This window comes from Leuciscus leuciscus, assembly GCF_965113295.1.
Source record: "Leuciscus leuciscus genome assembly, chromosome: 24".
Lineage (NCBI taxonomy): Eukaryota > Metazoa > Chordata > Actinopteri > Cypriniformes > Leuciscidae > Leuciscus > Leuciscus leuciscus.
Genome location: NC_138723.1, coordinates 29,809,231 through 29,832,391, shown reverse-complemented (window position 1 = coordinate 29,832,391; position 23,161 = coordinate 29,809,231). Strand labels below are relative to the sequence as shown.

Genomic DNA, 23,161 nt, shown 5'->3' with positions numbered 1-23,161 from the left:
TAAATGCTTTAACGTTGCATTATATGTAATTTTACTGGAAAATGTTGGCAAATTAAAATATAAATTGCTTTAATGTTGCATTAGGGTATATGTAATTAAGTGGAAAATAAAATATAAAGGCTTTAACGTTGCATTATATGTAATTTTACTGGAAAATGTTGTCAAATTAAAATGTAAATTGCTTTAACGTTGCATTAAATGTAATTTTACAGGAAAATGTTGTCAAATTAAAATGTAAATTGCTTTAATGTTGCATTAGGGTATATGTAATTAAGTGGAAAATAAAATATAAAGGCTTTAACATTGCATTATATGTAATTTTACTGGAAAATGTTGTCAAATTAAAATGTAAATGCTTAAACGTTGCATTATATGCAATTTTACTGTAAAATGCTGTCAAATTAAAATGTAAATGCTTTAACGTTGCATTTTATGTAATTTTACTGTAAAATGTTGTCAAATTAAAATGTAAATGCTTAAACGTTGCATTATATGTAATTTTACTGTAAAATGTTGTCAAATTAAAATATTAATGCTTTAACGTTGCATTATATGCAATTTTACTGGAAAATGCTGTCAAATTAAAATATTAATGCTTTAACGTTGCATTTTATGTAATTTTACTGGAAAATGCTGTCAAATTAAAATGTAAATGCTTTAGCGTTGCATTATATGCAATTTTACTGGAAAATGCTGTCAAATTAAAATGTAAATGCTTTAACGTTGCATTATATGCAATTTTACTGGAAAATGCTGTCAAATTAAAATATTAATGCTTTAACGTTGCATTTTATGTAATTTTACTGGAAAATGCTGTCAAATTAAAATGTAAATTGCTTTAACGTTGCATTATATGTAATTTTACTGGAAAATGCTGTCAAATTAAAATATTAATGCTTTAACGTTGCATTTTATGTAATTTTACTGGAAAATGCTGTCAAATTAAAATGTAAATGCTTTAACGTTGCATTATATGTAATTTTACTGGAAAATGCTGTCAAATTAAAATGTAAATGCTTTAACGTTGCATTATATGTAATTTTACTGGAAAATGCTGTCAAATTAAAATGTAAATGCTTTAACGTTGCATTATATGTAATTTTACTGGAAAATGCTGTCAAATTAAAATATTAATGCTTTAACGTTGCATTATATGTAATTTTACTGGAAAATGCTGTCAAATTAAAATATTAATGCTTTAACGTTGCATTTTATGTAATTTTACTGGAAAATGCTGTCAAATTAAAATATAAATGCTTTAACGTTGCATTATATGTAATTTTACTGGAAAATGCTGTCAAATTAAAATATTAATGCTTTAACGTTGCATTATATGTAATTTTACTGGAAAATGCTGTCAAATTAAAATGAGCCCGAAACTACACTTAATGCCTTTATATATAATTCACGGTAATACTTTATTTTACAGTGTCCTTCTTGCACGTGTTACATGTACTTACTATAGTAATATCTATAAATTATGCATAATTACATGCAACTAACCCTAAACCAAACCCTAACCCTGTAGTTCAGTAATATTACTCAAATGTAATTAAATGTATAATAATACTGTAACAGACACATTAAAATAGAGTGTAACCTAATGCACTATAAAGGTTTTTTAATGTATTATTTATGCCTTGTAATGTAGGCTACCTTATAATGCATTGTGGGATCTCATGAATAATTGTAACCACAGTTAAAATACATTACAATACGTATCTATTCATTGTTACACCTTTAACGCATTAAAACACATGACAAACAATTTTAGATGTGAAAATTAATCTGCAGATATTATAATGCATTTTGAATATAATGCAGTTATATAAAAAGGTGTAATGCATTTTAATGTACATTATAAATATGTTTCTAATGCATTATATATAAAGGCTTCAAATAAAGTGTTACCCATTTTTTAAAAGTTGTTAATAAAACAAAGAATGTTTTACAAGAAAATACTATTTCAGTTTTTTTTACTTCAAAATGTCACATTTTGCCTAATTTGCAGGTGCATTTGTAATAAAACGTGCAATGCATTCTGGGACAGCTCTCGATGGTCCTCGTTGCATATGGAAAGCCTCTATCCTATGGGCGTAATGAGTAAACACGAGTCTGACACCATGATCATGCACTTTTATCTGCATGAGATGCATGTACGGCTTTCGGTTCACGTTTCTCAGTGTGCGTGTGTGAATGCATGTTACTGGGAGACTTTCACCTGATTCATGACGAGGAAATACCACAGTCATGCATCATTTTCTCCCAGATTCATCTAAATATGCAAGAGCATGAATGTTTTATTCATGTTCTGCTACATGGAGACATTTGACAGAGGAGCTATAGGTCTAGACTCAAAACTATTTTCTCTTTAAATTAATTAAATTAAGAGCTGCAAGAGATTATTGTTCATTTTTGGTTATATATGTATAGTTATTACACAGACGGACACGATTTATCCATGTTTATTTTTAATTTTAAATAAATAAATCAATGTAATAATATTGAATATTATGAATGTGATATTATATTTAATAGGCTGCTTAATAATATCTATTATTTTATATATGATTTATTTAAAATGTATAAAATTATTGTATTATTATTATTATAATTTTAAATTTATATATTTTTTTACAATATTCAATAATATAAAAATTAAAAAAAAATTAAAAAGTGTATATTTTTATATTAAGACCATGCTGTGCAGAATACAATTTTGAATAGAGAACAGGGCAATAACCAAAAAATAAAAAGTCAATGTATGAATTGAAGTGATGTGAAATATAAAACAAAATGCAATGCAAATGTTCTCCACCAGCTGGCGCTCTTGCTGTACTAGTCGAACCCACAAAAGACTTTTAAACTTTCACTTAATTCATCATCAATATCTAATTATATTTCAATTTTACATGTATCAGTGCATGCATCTGTCTACCTACTGAATAAATTATGTATGTAATTTAGAAATATAGAAAAGCATACACACACACACACGCAATGAAAATCAACAAAGAGAGAGCATTTCAACCTATATGTTATTGCATATATATCACTAATATCTAACTACATTAGACTTAAAAAAATATATATATATTATTATTCTATATGAATGTAAACATGGTGAAATAGAAACATCAAATATAAACAGGATCTATAAACATGGTGACTCCTCATTGTTATCCAGAATAGTGACAGGATAACCAGCACACACGAAAACACAAACCGGATGGTGATGTTAAACCAGTCAGCATGAACACTTCCTGCCCACAGCGAACGACGGGCATTTAGAGGAACTGCTCCAGAATAGCACAGAATGTGCCTTTGAATCGCACCAGTCCTATCAGTACGACTGTGTCCGGAAAAGGCCAGAAGATCTGCAATCACACAGTTTCCACAGACCTCGTGTTGCTGCGACTGGGCGTAATATTCCAACATGAGCTACAGGAGCCATTAATGACTTTATAGGGCTGTCAGAGTCCGAGCGTCTCCTCTGGAGAGGGTCGGAGAGGCCAAACAGGTGTGTGTGTGTGTGTGCGTGTGTGTGTGTGTGTGTGTGTGTGTGTGTGTGTGTGTGTGTGTGTGTGTGTGTGTGTGTGTGTGTGTGTGTGATGATTGAAAACCATAGAGCAGCAGAAAGCTGAGGGAATAGAAATTATAATTAAAGTCAACGGGGGATGACAGGCCTTAAGCTCGCCGGAGTTAAAGGTCTTATTGGAGCTGGCTAACCGGAATCATAATAATTCGCAAATCCACCTCACTACGGATTCTTCTACCGTCTGAGACGAGCCCTAATGAATAATGGAGGAGATCACCAGCACCATCTCTCTCTCTCTCTCTCTCTCTCTCTCTCTGCCAACATGCTGCATTCATATATTATACAAAAATACCAGCACTCAAAGTCTTACAAAACTGATGAAGATCATGTGCAAAACTATAAAAGCCACTTCATAAACAAGAATAATACAACTCCCTGTCTAGTTACTCGCTGGTTTCTTTGTGTAAACAACTTAGAGATCTAATTCATACAGAACAAACAATATGCATATCATATTCACAATATTTCTTTGGTGGTGCTTGCTTTACCAACCAGCCTGAGATTGGTTAGCTGGTCTAGGTTAGTAGGCTAGGCTTACTGTAAAAGAAAAATATCCTGTTCAATTTACGGTAAAACTGTGGTTTGCCCAAAAAAAAAAAAAAAAAAAAAACACTGTAAAAATACAGTGAAAATGTTTCTGGTTTTACAGGATTCCTGTATCTTATAACCGTATATTTCATTAATACACAAAATATGATTTTTTCCTTAAATTGTAACCACCATAATAATACCGTTTTTCCAAAAGCATTAAAAAAAGATTACTTTTACAGTATTTTTCAGAGTTTATCATTAGTTGCTTGTTCATAAAATATAGCCAGTACTTGTATAAAGACGGTGCACAGGGTCATATAAAATAATGCAATAAACAATCACTAAATAACAGTAAATATAACACAAACCCCATAATGAACATTACTGATAACAAAATAAGAGGAAAAGAATATGTGATGTGTAATGCAGGGACTTCTGGAAATGCCATTTTACTTGTTTAACCATAAATGATATGGTAATTCATAGATTTTACTTGCAAAAGCCATACATTTGACAGCATTTTCCAGTAAAATTACATATAATGCAATGCAACGTTAAAGCATTTACATTTTTTCACTGTCATGGCAGTGGTGGAGCCAGGATTTTTTCATAAGGGTGGCCAGGCAAGGGCCAGCAACCTGGGGTGGCACAGAAATCTTAATTATTTTATCATAAAAAATTATTCGATAATGTATTGGACTGTTTTAGTGCCTACACAACTGAATAAAGTTAATTTGTACTTAATTGTAATTGAGATAGTAGTGAATTAGGAATCATGAAATACTGAGTGAATTTTATATTTTTTTATTATTACCCACCACCTCATATTAAAATTAATTAAATAGTAATAAAAGGGCACACACTATAGCTAAAGTTCAACTTGCTCAGTTAGCTTGGTTCTGGTTCTCAAAATCTCCAATAGCTTGTTCTACATTGTTGCATCTTCATGGATGAGATAACATGCAGATAAATACTGTAGTCCAAAGATTATTCAACCTTCAATGCGTTTTATATAATCAATGAACTCTTCAACCAATTCTGAGTTTGTCAAAAAAAAGTTTAGCTTTCTATATTAGTTGTCAAAATAAATAATTGCAACAGTTCTATCATAATTAAAAAGGAAAACAAAAGTTCTCTTTTGAATCCCCATGTGCAAGAATGTGAACAAGGCGGAAGTCAACAGCACATAATGTAAAATGTTATGTTTTTCATAATGTAATGTTGCCAGAATGTAAAATTAGTTATTTTATGGATTTAAAAATTATCCATTTTTGTTTGTCCTTTACAAATTAACGCAAAATGAATGCCTTTCGTCTAGTACAAATGCACAGTGCTCACATTTATTTGGACATTACATATCAGTTTGTGCCTTATATTGTGATCTCACATAGCAGAATATTTTAATCCAGACACATGTGACGCATATATAACAAATACACGCATGCAGTTTTGACAGCTTTAATCACCTTTTTGATTCTTACATGAGTTAATTGACGACAGAACTACGGCTATAGCGCGCCGCATGTGCGCGTGATGTGCGTACCGCAAGCATAGGTATGACAGGAAAGTTAGTTAGTTTTACTGACATTTGGCCTGACAACATCTCATCTTACCGAAGATAGCCAACTGAATAAGGACAACGCCCTTTTCTCAGCATCTGACATAAGTGTCACAAGCTTTCACACACATCTTCTAAAATAAAAGTAGCATTAGAAAAAAAGAGAATTAGGTTTGTTGTTGACTGCACACTCTTCGACTTACTCAAAACGGCCTTGCAACCCACTAGTTGAGAAAGATTGACTCTATATTTACTATGTGCATATCACTGTCTGATGTTCTGCTGAAGCTCATTCGGCACTTGCACATCTCCGCACTGGTTTGACTTGCGCCTGGCGCTGAGGTGAAGTTGGAGTGTGCGTCTGAAAAGTCTCACGTTTTTTGTGGTCTTAAAAAGACGGTTCAGCGTTTTAAAAAACGCAATTTTTGTCAATAAAAAAAGAGACAGAAACAGCAGTTGTGAGAGGGGTGGCCAAAGAGGTGGCCAAGCTTAGGCCAAGGGTGACCACGGCCACCACCCCTGGCCACCCCCTAGCTCCGCCAGTGTGTCATGGGAAGGTAACTTACAGTTAACAGGTTTTTACTGTAGCATTTCAAGTACTTTTTTAAAATTTTAAAACATTATTTTTTTTTTTTTACAGTGTAATCTATTTTGATGGTCTTTGTGTTATTGTTTGTGTTATATTTTCTGTTATTTAGTGAATGTTTATTGCACTATTTTAGTGGTGGATGAAGTACACTGTACTTGAGTAAAAAGGTGACTTATTATGCCCCTTTTCACAAGATGTAATATAAATCTTTGGTGTCCCCAGAATGTGTCTGTAAAATTTCAGCTCAAAATATCCCCCAGATCATTTATTTTAGCTTATCAAAGTTGCCCATTTTTGGGTGTAAGCAAAAACGCGTGTTTATTGTGTGTGTCTCTTTAAATGCAAATGAGCTGCTGCTCCGCCTCCGTTCAGAAGACTAGCCTTTACACGAGCGTCAGAAACTCCAGCAATAACAAAACACGACGATAGCGAAATCCAGGAATAACCAATAGAGGAGTGAAGTCTTTACAGAGAGACTCAGGAAGAGGTTCAACTTTTAGACGTACCTGGACGTTTCTGAATGGTTAGTGGATACATTTATGTAGTTGATGTGGAGTTACATTGATTTATCTCATCGACTTGCATACGGTCTTTTACACAAGTTTACACAGTTCCCTGAGGTCTTTATAAGACAGCTGTGACACAAGTAGTGTTCTGTGCTCGTCTGTGCAACAACGACAGAACAGTTTGCATGCTTTGCTTGAACTTTTGCCTTTGCAAAAACCAAATGGAGGCGCCATGGGTTGAAACATGCAGATTAAGGGGCGGTAATATTATAATAAGATCCTTTTGTCCCTTTATAATAAGAAAATTACATATAATGCAACATTAAAGCATTTACATTTTAATTTGATAGCATTTTCCAGTAAAATTACATATAATGCAATGTTAAAGCATTTACATTGTTTTACTGTCGTGACAGTTTAATAATTACATTTAATAGTATTTTTCTGTAAAAATGACTAACATAATTTTTTTTTTACAGTGTAGTCTTTTTTGATGGTTTGATGGTTTACATTAACATTAATTAATTTGGCAGACACGTTTATCCAAAGCGACTTACATTGCATTCAACAAACACACTTTTGACTTTAGCCATTATGCAACCACCTAGCAACCACACATAACACCCTAGCAACACCCTAGAAATTGCACCACAACACCAGAGCAGTGAGTTATGAATGGCCAGACACGGCTCATATTTTCTTCATAAAATGCAAAACTGGTTATTTGATATTCAAGGCTCATCAGACTGATTCAGACCTGCCGTCGAGTGGCAGCGAGTCCTGTAAGATTCTTGGCTGCTGTCTGGATAACTAACGGACGAGGTCAGACATGTTTGACATTCACAGCAGAGCGGCGAAAACTAAATTAGATCACATTAGCTGAGATTTCTACTACAGCCAATTTAGCAAAGTTTCACAGAGATTGCTAATGCAAATACACCCCCCCCCTCACCCCGACCCCCGCCGTCCAGAAGCGCTGAAGATTAAACTGTCGCTTAATCACCATCCGCACAATGACCCTGGTAATTTTCCATGGACGTATTAAAAGTTAGACTGCTTGCTTTGTGAACTAGGAGAAAGAGTTGTTTGTACGGCGCCGCTTTTTCTTAGCGTACGCTAATCGTTCGCGCGTTATCATTACCAGGAACATGTTGTAAAGTAAGGAGGGTTATTTTTCTTTGATTTCATGAGGATTTGAAAGTGAATTGCTCAGTAAGGCTACAGGAACGTTTTGATTGAGCGGCCGCCAGTGGAGAGTATCTGTCAGGTTAGTTAGCCATGTTTTGCATAGTTACTCCACGCTGACTTTTTCAGGCAGATAATTTGTGCAATCACGAGCGGTTGTGATTTTCTCCTTACCACTGATTAAAAGTAACAGCCAATGCAATATGCTGATGCCAGCAGTTCTTAACAATCACATTAGCATTGCTATTACCCAGAGTAGAATGAATCCACACACACGCACGCACACACACACACGCGCACACACACACACGCGCGCGCACACACACACACACACACACACACACACACACACACACACACACACACACACACACACACACACACACACACACACACACACACACACACACACACACACACACACAGAGGCTGTTCTTTATCTCATTACATATAAATACTAGTTCAGCACTTATGCCCTGTATGGAGAACAGGAGATGAAAAAAACAGAGCCCAGATCATTCATAATTCAGATCAGCAGAAATTATTTAACTGTATTTGTTAAAACCAAATGTTCACATTTTTAGAAGAAAATCAGTTACCCTAATATGAGCAATTGTAATAGTCATGCTTGTGTTTGCAAACCACACCAGTTTAGCTTAATGATTGCAATATGTTTATCCTTAAGTACCAAACCAGACACTAATATGTATACAAACTATACATATAAACTGTATATGCATTTACAGAAACAAAAATCTGATGCACGTCATGCTGGTTGAAAAACGCCCTTCTAGCTTAATATATCTCAGTTAATTTAACAAAATATGTATTTTTATGTATAAAATATTAAAGTGCAACAGTCGAGTTCAGTAAGTAAAAATTCTATTCATTTTGAGAAATAACTTATAAACCTCTAAAGACAGCTGTACAGTGAGTTACGAGGTTGTTAATCGATGGTATATGTTTGTGTTGAAGCCATCAGTTCACATTATTTCAACAAATTTTTTAAATAATCGTGTTTAACAGAGGACTTCCTGCTGAAAAACTACATTGCATGATTCTGCAAACACATCTGACATGTAACACGCATGAATTATGTAATAGCCAATCTCACTATATGATCAAACTGCTCAAATATTAGGGATGCGCCTATATTTGAACATTTTGGCCGATACCGATAACCGATAATTCTTTATATTTGAAAGCCGATAACCAATATATTGGCCGATAAATCTAAATCCACATTTTTATATAATTTTTGAGAGCCTGATTACAAAAACAAAAGTTTCACCATTAAAAGCCGTGTCCCAAACACACAATTATGATGTTCTCATTATAATCTTATTTAGCCGATATGACAGATTTACGCTGCACATGTTGCACTGAACTGTATTTTCCTTTTTTGAAGTGATTCCAATCATATTTCAAGCAATTCAGAATCATCATGTTGCATCTGAAGTGTCTCAGCTGAAGGAAATAATACATTATTTATCGGATTTAATATATCAGCCAAATTTTCTTTAATGGGCTGATAACAAAAAAATAAAATAAAGGTGGGGTATGTGATTTGCAAAACGGCCAGCAGATTTTGAAAATACACAACTCAAATGGTCCTACCTTCTTTCCTTTCCGAAGAACATGGACATGGATAGGGGGAGGGGGGGGGGGGGGGGATGGTACGATCGTTTGATTGACGCACTTACTGTCCAATGATTCTAGGTGGTCTTGGAAATGATTGGCTGGAGTTTTTCGAGTCCTGCCCATTCCACAGATGATTAAATTGCTTAATTTTCATTTCAGTGCTTCTAACTCAGTGGCTGTAAGTGGGTTAGGAATAGGATTTCAAGTGATTTTGAAAAAATGGCCAAAAAAGAGAATTACATACCCCACCTTTAACATTTATCGTTCAATACCGATATGGTGGCCGATATATATCATGCATCCTAGTATATATGTACCCTGGAAATCCAGAGTTCTCGCGAGAGCACAAGTTGAATTTGCTCAGCGAGTTACTCTGGTGTCGAGTAATGATGCTCATTAAATATGTCCCTCGATCTGAGCTACACCAATCACATCGGGTTATCTGATATAGGCGGGCCAGAGGCAAGATGACGACAGCGCTGTGACGTCCAAGTCATTAGTAAACATTGCAAGATGGCTATGGATGAACACCAGTTGTTTGAAACGGCTTTGGCCGCTACAATGAGCGAGTTAGACTTGGCTTTTTATCTAAAAGAGGAACAGAAGACGGCGCTCGAATCCTTCCTTTGCAAGAAGGGCGTTTTTGCTGTTTTGCCGACCGGATACGGTAAGAGTCTAATCTACCAGTTATCTCCGCTGGTAGCTAAGCGTATTGGGTTTATTGTTGTGATTGGTCGTAGTGTTATCCAATTGCGTGCCGTGAGATTTTCAAATGCATGCTTGGTGCCGCCCCTCGAGCTGGCCGATTTTCATTAGTCGACGCCAGACCATTAATCTTTTAGATTTAGGTCTGGATTTCCAGGCTAGTATATATGCATATTTTGGAATAAAAGTAAAATAATCAATCAAAATCGTTTCAATCAACATCTTTAGTCAATAGTTTTATAATTTGATTATGCTGTATGCAATGCTTCATGGGATTGTAGTTCTTTCCCTCACTACAGTAGTCTTGAATCTTAAGTCTTGAGTCTTCAAGTCAAAGTTTGTAGTGTTGTTTTCTGTGACACCCCCCTATAGGGTCACAAAATGAAACTGCAAAAAATAATGAGTGTTATCAAAAAGGTTTCCTGACAGCATTTCAACATGAATGACTCAAATCACCTTTAAGTGCAGAAGATATTCCCGCATATTCAGGCCTTTCTCTCTCGCCGCGGTGTGAATGTAGAAGCGTGACCGGCAGCTTTCCGAGGGTTCAGAGATCGGAGGCACGTCACGGTTTTCATGAGCTCGTGAACTCTGCGCTCTACCTGCAAGATTAAAACACGCCATTGTTTAACATTCCAGGAAGAAGCACCTGAAGAGAGAGGCGAGAGATGAGTCGAGTGGAATCTATTTCCATAATTCTGGCGTGCCTGTCTGCCGGTAAGACCTCAGGTGGTTCATCGGTTGCCCCGGCCAGACCCTATCAATGCGAGGGGCCATCTCATCCTTTCTGCATCTTTTCTCATCACAGCTTGATTAAATGGGCTTCAAATATGCCTCCGGAATAACAAATGTGCAATTCCCTCAGCGCTCGCTCACAGTCCTGCCGTGAAATGCACACACACACACACACACACACACACACACACACACACGCAGAGGAGCCTTTTCTCATGACCACATGCTTGGCTTTACAGTCCTAAGATGCATGTTTTATTCCATTATCATTTGCCAAGCATCACTATTACTTTACACTCATACTGTTAATGAATTAAACAAAGCCTTAAACCTAAATAATACACTGTGACACGTATAAGTTAACATAGCAACATGCTAAATCCCTCTCAGAACATTTTTGCAACATCCACAACACCTTATCATAGTAGTGGCTATTATTGTAAGGGCAAATAATAATAATAATAAAAAATGTAATCAATAATAAATAAATAATACAAATATGTATTATAAATATTTTTCATTTATAATAAAAAAATATATGTGTAAATATTTATATATATATATAATACATTTATTGATTATTAATTATTTATATTTTATTATAAATTTAAAATAAAAATATAATTTAATACATTATATATGCATATATTACATTACATATTATTTTGTCATACATTTTTATTTATCATTTATATTTTATTATAAATAAAAAAATATTTATAATACATATTTATTTATTATTGATTATATATATATATATATATATATATATATATATATATATATATAAACATTTTACAATACCAAAGGTACTTCTGGAAATGCAAATTATGTGCATTTAAATCCTTTAGCTTTTCAGAAACACTAGCGTTTGAAACTGTAGGTACAATGCTAATTTAATCCATGGCACATCTGTACGATGAATGATGCTTTTAATTCACGAACTTTTAATACATCGACCATCTGTGCGGCGACGACAGCGCTGTAAACCAATCACTGCTCGCATCAAAACAAACCATTAGCGAACAGTTCAATGCCACCAAATGTTTGCATTTCAGCAACTCCATCAGACGGTTGTCTAATTTGAAGCAGAATCTGTCCTTTTTTTTTTTTTTCACATTGTCAGTAAAATAATAGCCTAATAATCGATTAGCGCATGATCTTTAAACACTGGCGGGGCCTTAATAGACTTTTGTTTATCGGCTCTCCATTGGTGGGGGTTGCTGGATAATTTCCCCGATAATCTCCAGAGACCCACAAGCGAAGACGAGACGAGGAGAAAGGCAGTGCATGTTAAGAGCTGAATGTATGACTAATTAAATAAATTGATTAAAAGGGACAAATCAATCGCCTTACAGCCAGCAATGAAGATGAGGCACTTAATTTGGGTTGAACTTGCAAGGGTAAGCATTACCAGAGGAGACTGCTCATCTGCTGGAACTGCCTGGCTCTCACACATCCATTTCATCCGTTCACACCACGCCTGTGAGAGGAATACTGTAGTAGTGTATGTGCTTTATGACCTGACCTTCTATTTCAACAGGAAGTGATGTCAACTGTGATTTTAACATCTCTACTTAGGCTATACCACATGTTTTGACATTTCTACACAGATGCGATGTAGGCGATAACTGGGCATGTGACAACAATACTGTGAATCAAAGGGTTAATCATTGAAAACTGCACAGTTTCATAGTATTTTTAAACATAGTATGTGGTATAGAGTATTTAGTAAACCGTAAGCTAGTGTTCAGTTCTGAATCACACTGCATTTGACACGATCACACAGGATTCTTTTGATTTTTTGATTTTAACATGCTTTTCTTGACTTAATGGCTGCCAAATGTATGGCATACTGCTAATGGAAATGTTTCTCACTACATATTGCGCATTGTTTCATAGTGTTTTATAAAAAAATAGTTCACAGTGTATAATAAGCTAGTATTCCGATGACCAAATCACACTGCATTGTATCAAAGTTCCTTACTTTTTCAAAATTACAAATTTTGACACATTTCTTCGACACATTTTCACATTTTGTAAGTATAAAAAAAAAAAAAAAAAAAAAAAGGAACTTAAAAATAAAGGGCATCACAAACAAGTTAAATTAATTTAGCAGGGATATAGATATTTGGGCTTTTAAAAAATACTTTACAGACTTTAAATACATTTTGAAGGCTGCTTTAAAATGAGCAAACTTGGGTTTTGAGTTACTCCATTTAGTTAGATGAATATAAAATTGTCCTAATAACAAACACAAATCAATAACATATATTTTTATTTTGGAAAAGTCATATTCGTTTGTATGAAGTAAGACAGATGACAAATTCAAGACTAGGCTGCAGTTCATTTTAACACCTAGAAGTTGAGACATCTCATACCAAAAGATTGATGAACAGGGACATTCAGGAAAGAAGTGCACAATAATCTCTCTTTCACAATTACAAAAACAGAAATTGTAATCAATATCCAAGTGAAAACGCTCTAATGTGTCTTTCACAGGATATATTCTGTGAGCAATTTTAAATTACACTTCTTTGGTTTTATTTGTTACACAATACCGACTAAGAACTCCCCAAAAATGTTCCCACTCAAATGAGGGAAACATATGAACCCAAACAAATTAAGATGGAGGAGAAGAGATATTAACAAGAAGAGATATAATCGACTGGTTACTGCATTTATCATTAATTAAATCAAGTTTATCTAAAAACAAATGTTTGGAGACTTTGCTTCCTACAGTGTTACACCAAGTGCCCTGATTTCTGAATAGAGATCAAAATTAGGCAGAAATAGAATTCATGACAAATTCAATACTCTTTAACAGAAATATTACACTTAAATTTCAGATATAGTTTAGTAATACTCAAAAACTGACCATCAGAATTCAACAAATGACCAACTAATAATATATCAGACTCAAACAAATGTCTAAAAACTAAAACATTTCTTTGGTGTGTGATATACTTATTATTCCAAATAAAAAATGAGTGAGGAGAGAAGTTATGTTTAAAAGCCAAACACCATGTCAAAAGGACCAAGCCAAGCTTATGATTACTTTTCATATTTGAAATCACCAATGAAATCTGACAACAACTATCTCATAAATGTTGTTTCTTATGCTCAAATAGTGTTAAAAGGCTTATATAGATCCACTGACAGCATCCAAGATCGCTATTATATAGTAGTATGCGACAAAAGAAGTATGTCTGAATTCACAGTACTCATACAAGTAGGCAAAAAGTACCCAGATGACCTACTTCCTCTGGCGATATTCTGAAGAGTGCATCTGATGGACACTTTACTATCCCATGAGGATTTGTGAATGACAATGAAGCGACGCAACTGACGCTGGTAGGTCACGTGACAATGACAACATGGCAGATGTAGTGCGTCCAGATTACATTCATAGTACACACATTCATACTATATAGAATGTTTTTTTTTTGATGAACAGTTGTAAGTAATTACTTATTAAAAATAAGTACCTACTGAAGAGAGTATTCGACTTCAGACGCAGCCAAAAACTGTTTCTATACCAAACAGACTTTCTAATAGCAGCTGGAGTGACACGATGAATGAACCAATCAGCGATTGGCTTTTTAGAGGGCGGGACTTATTCTGCCAAATGGAGTTCAACAGTCCCCGCCCCCTTTTTTCAGCAGCGCTAGTTCCTGATAAGTCTTCGTTAAAGAGTTATAATCCATGAACCAAGGCTTTGAATTGAAACAAAAAAGCTTTTGAAAATCTGACAAAAAGACAAAGACTGTGTGCTTAACGGCTTTAGTGAGGGAAAGAACTACAATCCCATGAAGCTTTGCAAACAGCACAAGCGAATTAAAAATGATGGAGACATATAAAACTACTAATTTATCAAATGTTGATACAAATGTGTAAAACAATATATTTAAAGTTTTTTGCAAAATTTGCATATATACAAACATTTCAGAATTTTGAAAGCATGGAGAGATCGGCTCTTCGTGAGAGTGGGCGGAGGTAAAGAGTTATTTTCATTACTCTCTGATTAGTGTAATCTTCTGCACAGCATCATGGGTAATGTAGTTTTTAACCAGGAATTCCTCTGTTCAACGTAATCTGAAATAACACAGGCTGACGGCTTCAACAGAAGCAAATACCATCGATTAACAACCTCGTAGCTCACAATAGTGCTGTCTTTCAAGGTTTATAAGTTATTGCTAAAAATGTATTGCCTTATGGAGAAAATGAATGGAGTTTTTCCGACTGTTGCGCTCTAGTGCAACACAATGAGTTTACCGATCAGTGATTGGCTCTTTTATTTAGAAGGCAGGACTCTGCCATATTTCGCGTTGCACTTTCTCCCATAATATGAGTACACCGTCTTACTATATCTAAAGTCTTTAACTGTATACTGTATTGCAGAATGCATGCACTGGACCTGACCACATTTACAGCTTTCTGAATGAAACCAGAAGTTAACAATTTTCTTAAAGGTATAGCGGAGGATGTTTTACTTCCTGGTGGGTAGTCTAAACTATTGGTCCTCCTAATTGTCAATCATTCTGGTGAATCAATCAAACTTTTCAAAAAGTGGAGAGGGCGGGTCTTATCTAAAATTTGGAAAGATCCTCCGCTATACCTTTAACTTAGGCTGCCAAATGCTAAAAAAAAAACACACTGTACACAGTATACAGTGTATACTGCAGAGTATAGCCTAAGCTAGTATTCAATTCTGATTTTAGCCAACCAAAGCACACTGCATTAGACACTGAATGATCCTGACCTTACATCCACACATAATGCATGACCTTATATTTTCAATTTTCCATTCTGCAAATAGCCCACAAGTTAGCAGTTAGCTCTAGGCTAATTGATGCTTTAACACAAAGACTTTTCAATACTGTTTTTACATCTTATTCACGTTCCGCCCCGTACTGGGAGTTGAACTGTAACAATGGCAAATCAAAGACAGATTGGTCTACCGGAGCGGCCCGCCTGAGCAACTGGAGGCTAACAGTTCTAGCGTGTTTTTCTAACCTCAACATCAGATTGCTATTGGCCTTGACCAGCGTGTAATGTGTTTGGGCCTTTGGTCCCTCAACTGTTCCTTTGTAGCTGAAGTGTATCGATTGGCTGTGCGCTACCATTAAACTCAAGAAGGGTCCCAATTCTGTGTCCTCTAACTCCGAGTGCAAAGGACATTCGGGGAAAAGAGGTACAGAACTGTCTCTTACGAAGCTCTGGGAAAAGAGTCTGTCCCTGAACTACTTTCGTGAAAGAATCGCGGTCAGTAATTACAGGAGTTCAAGCGTTTCCAGTTTGACCCTTGCATTCCAAGTTCATTTTCTCTTCCTAAGAAATCATTAGCCAAATGAACGGATTCAAACGGATTGTACGTTTATCACAAGAGTCAGGCCTCTATGAAATTTTTTAATTGCCTTCATCTCCATTATATCTATTATTAAGCCATAATGGATTTTTACGCTGGTGGCTGGCAGATATTTTTGGTATGCTCGAAGATACCATAAGATATGTTAAATAAATCATAATAGACGGATCATAACAGCACTGAGATGTTTTTAAATGGGAAAATCGAAAATAAAGAATTGTCATATTATGCTGCTCTATGTATATTAAAATGAATTCACATGCTATGAAACTACAAACCAGTGTGTTGTATAATTTAGATATAAGAAGTCTATGATTTAAAATTTAAAACACAGAAATAAACAAGGTTTATGATTTTGAAAAATTTAAAAAATAAAAAACAGAAAGTTATGACACAAATAAAGAATAAGTGTTTAAAATTCTGGACTATTTAGGTCATTACTCAAATGGAAAGAAAGAAAGAAAGAAAGAAAGAAAGAAAGAAAGAAAGAAAGAAAGAAAGAAAGAAAGAAAGAAAGAAAGAAAGAAAGATCGCAACTTCTGAAATGTTTTAAAATTCACATGAAAACTCAATAATCAAAGAATTATCAGTATTATGCTGTGCTCTTTCTCTACTAAAATAAATTCACACGCTAGAGTGTTTAATAAATTACAACAGATTGTAAGTCAGATATCTTTTAATGTAAACTCAAAATGAAAAATGTAAAATAAAGAAAGTTATGACATAAAATAAAGAATAAATATTTAATATGAAAAATCAAATAAAAAATTCCATTTCATTAGGAAAATGCAAAGCAGAAACATTTTCTCTCTGATCTTGCACTGACATAGTACATCAAATTGATTATAACTGTGCTAGAATGCTTTTTTCCCCAAATTCAAATGAAAACGGGAAATAATCAAAGAATTATCACTATTATGCCTTGATATTTTCTTATTTAAATGAATCCACATGCTATGCAACTACATTCAAGCATGTCAAATAAGTCACAAAAGATGAAGTCGATGATCACATGTTTGTTTACTGTATTTAAACAGGGAAATAGAAGGAAAGTTTTAGGGTGCTGAAAAATATAAAACAGAATTATGACATAAAATAAAGAAACAAATAGCAAATAATGACATTCTCCATTACTTCTAGCTCACTAATCAAATGTAGTGTAAGAAAATGAAGATCTTAACTGATAAAAATGTGCAATAATCAGATAATAACCAGTAGCATGAACTGAATTCCACCCACCATCCCGGCAAGTGTCCCATCCCGCCTCTAGGTGGGGTGTTTAAGCCATATTTCCCATAGGTCAAAACCATATTTAACTTCAAGCGTACTGTACGCACGTCACGCAGGCTCATTCTTAAGGTGGCCTTCTCCAAACACGCAGGTGGACGTATAAATGACTTGTCAGTCATGGCTCCTGTGGTGATTGAAGACAGGCCAATCGGAGCCTTGGGATGAGACGGCCTCGTCACTGACGGACTCACTTACCGGCCCGGTGACCCTGTCCACTCCACCCTACAGATCTAAAGATGTAGTGACACCAAACGCTCACAGATAATTAAATATTGATTTTTGTTCTCCAGCCCTACATAAAATTGTCCAGAGCCTCCCAGCAGTAATTCTCTTTTTGGGGGAGAAAGGGGTAGAAAAAGTGGACGTTGGCCGGTCAAGCCCTATTTCATGCACAGGTAGGACATCTATGTTGAGGAGTCGGGTGGTAATCCATCTTGAGCGGTGCCCGCCGGAGCCAGAAGCCATCGCTCTGCCAAAGACTCTGCCAGGGCCTCTCTTTTCTCGAAGTTTTAAACGACCATGCGGCATATCTTCACGATTAATATTCCTCTTATCTGGCCAGCGTCCAATCTGAGGGCGAGACGCCGAACGATGAACCCCAACGTGGGCTGGTGATTTATACCGGCGTGAATATGAGCGGATGTTAATCATTTTACATTATTGTGTCAGTGTAAATAATTATGTTACCCGGAGTCAGTTTGCAATCAACTGCGGGAAAATACTGCATGCTGCAATTCGCTGGCGTCATCCATCATGTGGCCGGCGCAAAGAAAGTGCCAAAGCAGAATGGCACCTGCACAGAAGATCTCAACGTCAACATCTCGTGAACGTGAACTGCTCTACTCTTTCCACGTTGCTTTTATAGCTTGATTATTGACTCATCTGAAACAAAACTGATACAAACATAACTAGGATCTCCTTTAGGTCATTTGAGCTATGGATGAGCAACATTTGAGCAATACAGTTTCAAAAGTTTCCTGTAATAAAGGGATATCACAAATGACAGCGATGAGATTAAATTTAAACTTGCATCATAAAACCAACACTAATCTCACATGCATTTCCTCCAGAGACTCAAAAGAGATCTCAGCAACGTCTCAGTCATATTTGAGTCTCATTTTATTTTACCCAAGTCATTTTATGTGAAACATCTGACACAAGGTTGATACTTAACTGAAACATAACTAGGATCTCCATTAGGTCTTTTGAGCTATGAATGAGCAACATTTGAGCAATACAGATTGGAAAAGTTTCCTGTAATAAAGGAATATCACAAATGACAGCAATGAGATTAAATTGAGAGACTTAAATCATAAAACCAACAGTAATCTCACATGCATCTCCTTCAGAGACTCAAAAGAGATCTCAGCAACTTCCCAAACTGTACTTTCATATCAATATGAACTCAACAACTGACTCGTATTTTATTTTACGTAAGTCATTTATGGTAAACATCTGAAACAAAGTTGACACTAGAATCTCCATTAGGTGTTTTGAGCTATGAATGAGCAACATTTGAGCAATACAGATTGGAAAAGTTTCCTGTAATAAAGAAATATCACAAATGACAGCAATGAGAATAAATCGAGAGATTTAAATCTTAAAACCATCAATAATCTCACATGCATCTCCTTCATCAACATCTCAATTTGTACTCACATTTATCAAGACACCAAAGTGTGATCGATCTCACTATGAACTCAACAACTGTGTGTATTTGTATTTTACCCAAGTCATTTAAGGGTAAACATTTGAAACAAAGTTGATACTTACATGAAACATAACTGGGATCTCCATTAGGTCAATTTGAGCTATGAATGAGCAACATTTGAGCAATACAGATTGCAAAGGCTTTCCTGTAATAAAGAAAAATCACAAATGACAGCAATGAGTAAATCGATTGATTTAAATCATAAAACCAAAGTGTGATCGATCTCACTATGAACTCCACAACTGTGTGTATTTGTATTTTACCCAAGTCATTTAAGGGTAAACATTTGAAACAAAGTTGATACGTACATGAAACATAACTAGGATCTCCATTGGGTCAATTTGAGCTATGAATGAGCAACATTTGAGCAATACAGATTGAAAAGGTTTTCCTATAACAAACAAAAATCACAAATGACAGCAATAAGATTAAATCGATTGATTTAAATCATAAAACCAACACTAATCTCACATGCATCTCCTCCAGAGCCTCAACAACGTCTCACATTGTACTCGCATATATCAAGACACCAAAGTCTGTGATCAATCAATATCTGTGTGTATTTTTATTTTTTTCCCCACGGATTTTTAAACACGATATGCCATTCACAACCATTTTACATCCGTAACGTGGCGTAAAGTGACAAACCTTTTTTTTTTCCTTAAGAACGTGTACTGATGAATCATGCACAATCAGACCACCAACACGCATTTAAAAAGTAAATAATGTAAATTTCAAGATGCCTTCAAGTCTCCCGAGTGTCGAAAGAGCAACATCTGAGCGCTATAAAATTCTCCTCTGGGTTCAGGAATCAGGTGCGATCACGTCTGCATGTCTTCAGCGAGAAACTTTAACCGCTGTCTGATTCCAAGAGTCATCTGAATATGGATGAGGCAAAAAATTAGTTAAACAGAAGAGGCTGTCGCATTCATTAAGTTACCCCTACCCCCAGAAACACACTCACAATATTCATGCTGTTACTATGCAAATCAGTGCTAATGAGATGCTGATGATGTTTTTTAATCACAGGGGGAGACAGTGAGTGTAGGAGGGAAGGTGAGGCGAACAAACAAAGCTCCACACTCTGTAACCTCTCGGTATCAAACAATTCAGGCCACGAGAACACGCTTTACTTCACGCTTTGCATGCGAGTTCACTCACTGCAGGCAATTAAACATTAGAGCTTATGTAAACGCATGCTAAATCAAGTCATCTTTATGATGAAGTTGAGGAAGAGTGCGTCCGTAAGCTCGCTGGGAAGTTACACAGGGATGGAGAGCGCGGGCGTTAAACACACCCCGCTGCGAATGAAGAGCAATGCCGTCGACGTGATGGAATTTCGAGAGACATCTATCCATAAATTCTCAGACTTAAAGAGCACACGTCATAAAATTTAGCTTAATGAAACGTGGCAGACGAAGTGATACAGATGCACCGTGATGCTATCTTAGCATATTTTTACATAAAACCCGTCGGATTACTATGTCAAAAGCAGCCAAAATGCACACTACACACCGTAACGGCTGGTTTGATCAGAAACCGCTGCTAGCTCTCAAATCTCCCATATGTTTCACTCATCACACCTCTATGCATTTAAATAGCAGACAATCTGACATTTTGCCTGTCGTCTATATCGTAGAGCATTATTTATTTACCAGGCAGAGGCGGGCCGAGCTGAAAAACAGTTCTTTATTTAGATTGAAAGCTCTTTCCTGGATTTGTTTGGACTTAAAGTTGAACACATCTGATGCTGAGACTTCGACCCGTGATGTTTGATCAAAGCCTTGAGTAACATTTTCCACAATGGCGGCCTAATTAGTATTCTCAAGTGGATGATCCGAAACTAGATATTTTTTTACGTTCTTTCCAACATTTTTTTTTTTTTTTTTGCGTATAGGGTTGATGGAGCGGGAATGGCAGGTTTTATGTCTATGTTTGGAGAGAATTACTCATTGTGTTTTTGCTGGCGGTATGTGCAGGAGTTCGGGCAGATGGGCATTGAATACATGGCGCAGATATGGAAACAATTTCAGCCGGAGATTTGGCAGCGTCTAACGCCCCGTCTATGTTTCATCTGCGGCAGAAATCAGTTTTTGGGGGGAATGCTTTTGTTTACTGTCTGGGAAAAAATGTGAGTTTTCTCATAATATTATCCTTTGGAAAAATAAATAAGAAAATGATTTGTGCCTGGAATTTGAGAGTTTACATGCTCAAAGTTTAAATCACAGCTTTAAATCAAACCCCATACTGCATGTTCTTGACTCGTTCAAATGAAAACGTGAAATATTCGCACTGATGCAATGCATTTTCTCATAATGGTAAAGTTTGATGTTGTTCTCATGATTTGCATGCGAGCATATACATGCTGCGTATTGAAATAAGTCAAATATGACCCAAATGTAATTGCAAAAATAATGACATTTTCAAATATGTGTCCCTGAACACTCTCCCCTTCTGCCATTGGTCGGACCTGCAGGTAGCCCCGCCCCAAAGCTCACCCTATTGGCTGATCTGATGTTTCTGTGTCGGGCTAGTTGGGATGCTGATACAAATAACTATTGTGTAACAATACAATAATAAGAAAAAAACTATAAAAATTGTATATTATACTGGGATATGAGAAAGAATTTTCTCATTTCTCGCTTTGTTGTATTATTCATTTGTAGGTTGCTTTGCATAAAATATATTATAAACAATGTAAATGTAAATTAAAAGTATTATTATTTATTAATATATAAATGTAAATTATTTTATTACAGAAAAAGACCCCTAAAAAAATAAAAGTACCTGCTAAAATATAAATTTAAAAAAAGATATAAAATGTATATATGTATTAATTAAAATATAAAAAATGTAAATAATTAATCAATATAAATGTAAATTTTATGCAAATTTTTTACAAAGACTGCTAAATAAATATAAGTACCTGCTAAAAATATAGCCTACATTTATATAAAATATATAAGATTAATATATGTACACGTAAAATAAAAATAAAAATATATTTTGAAAAAATTAAACCATATAATATAAATGTAAATTGTATGTGCCTGATTTATTTTTTACAAAGATTTCTAAATAAATATAAGTACCTGCTAAAAATATACATTTAGATAAAATATATAAGATTAATATATGTACACGTAAATGAAAAATATAAATATATTTTAAAAAAATATTTTAAACAACATAACATAAATGTCAATTATATGTGCCTGATTTTTTACAGTCTGTTTTTACAAAGACTAGTTTAGAGGAAACTTTGATTCAAATGTAAAGCTTTTCCTCAACTTATCCTACAAAACAATGCCTTGATTTTGGCTAGATCTAAATCAGTTTTAAACATACCCAAGTACTAATTATTTCATTTCCATAAAGCTTTTGCGACTGCAAAGCACATCTACAGGCATTCTCTGTGCACTGAACGAAAGCAATCCCAGCCGCTTTGCTAATTAACCTGTATATGTGTACACTATACTTTATCCATAATGTAATTGCATGCATAAAAGCATTTGTGCATGCATTATTGCTTGACTGCAGGGTGTGGAAGAGGTGGCCAGGCCTGATGGTTGTTCAGGAGACAGCATCAGAATGCAGGGTTCGTTGTCTCCGCTCTCCCCCTCTCCGCGCATACAACAGCTGTGATGATTTCATTTACATACTAATAACCAGCCAGGACTCCGGCAACCACCGAGTGTTTGACTTTTATTGTCACTTGTGTCTCCTGCAGTTTAGTGGGAATGG

At 35.2% G+C, this 23,161-nt stretch overlaps 1 protein-coding gene across 2 annotated transcripts in view; it reads right to left on the bottom strand.

Annotated features, from left to right (window-relative positions):
* Window positions 1-17,053: 17,053 nt before the first annotated feature.
* LOC309489813 (uncharacterized protein) overlaps window positions 17,054-23,161 on the bottom strand; it is a 47,917-nt gene continuing 41,809 nt past the window's right edge. Inside the window, exons 7-8 of one of the 2 annotated variants that reach the window (XM_082158731.1) lie at window positions 19,480-19,562; window positions 17,054-18,499 (exon numbers count right to left, since the gene is read on the bottom strand). In XM_082158731.1, the coding sequence (XP_082014857.1) occupies window positions 18,458-18,499; window positions 19,480-19,562 (125 nt within the window). In that variant the 3' untranslated portion in view covers window positions 17,054-18,457. Of the gene's footprint in view, window positions 18,500-19,479; window positions 19,563-19,687; window positions 20,296-23,161 lie in introns of those variants that run through there. The other variant, XR_014202513.1, reaches the window with a different exon arrangement.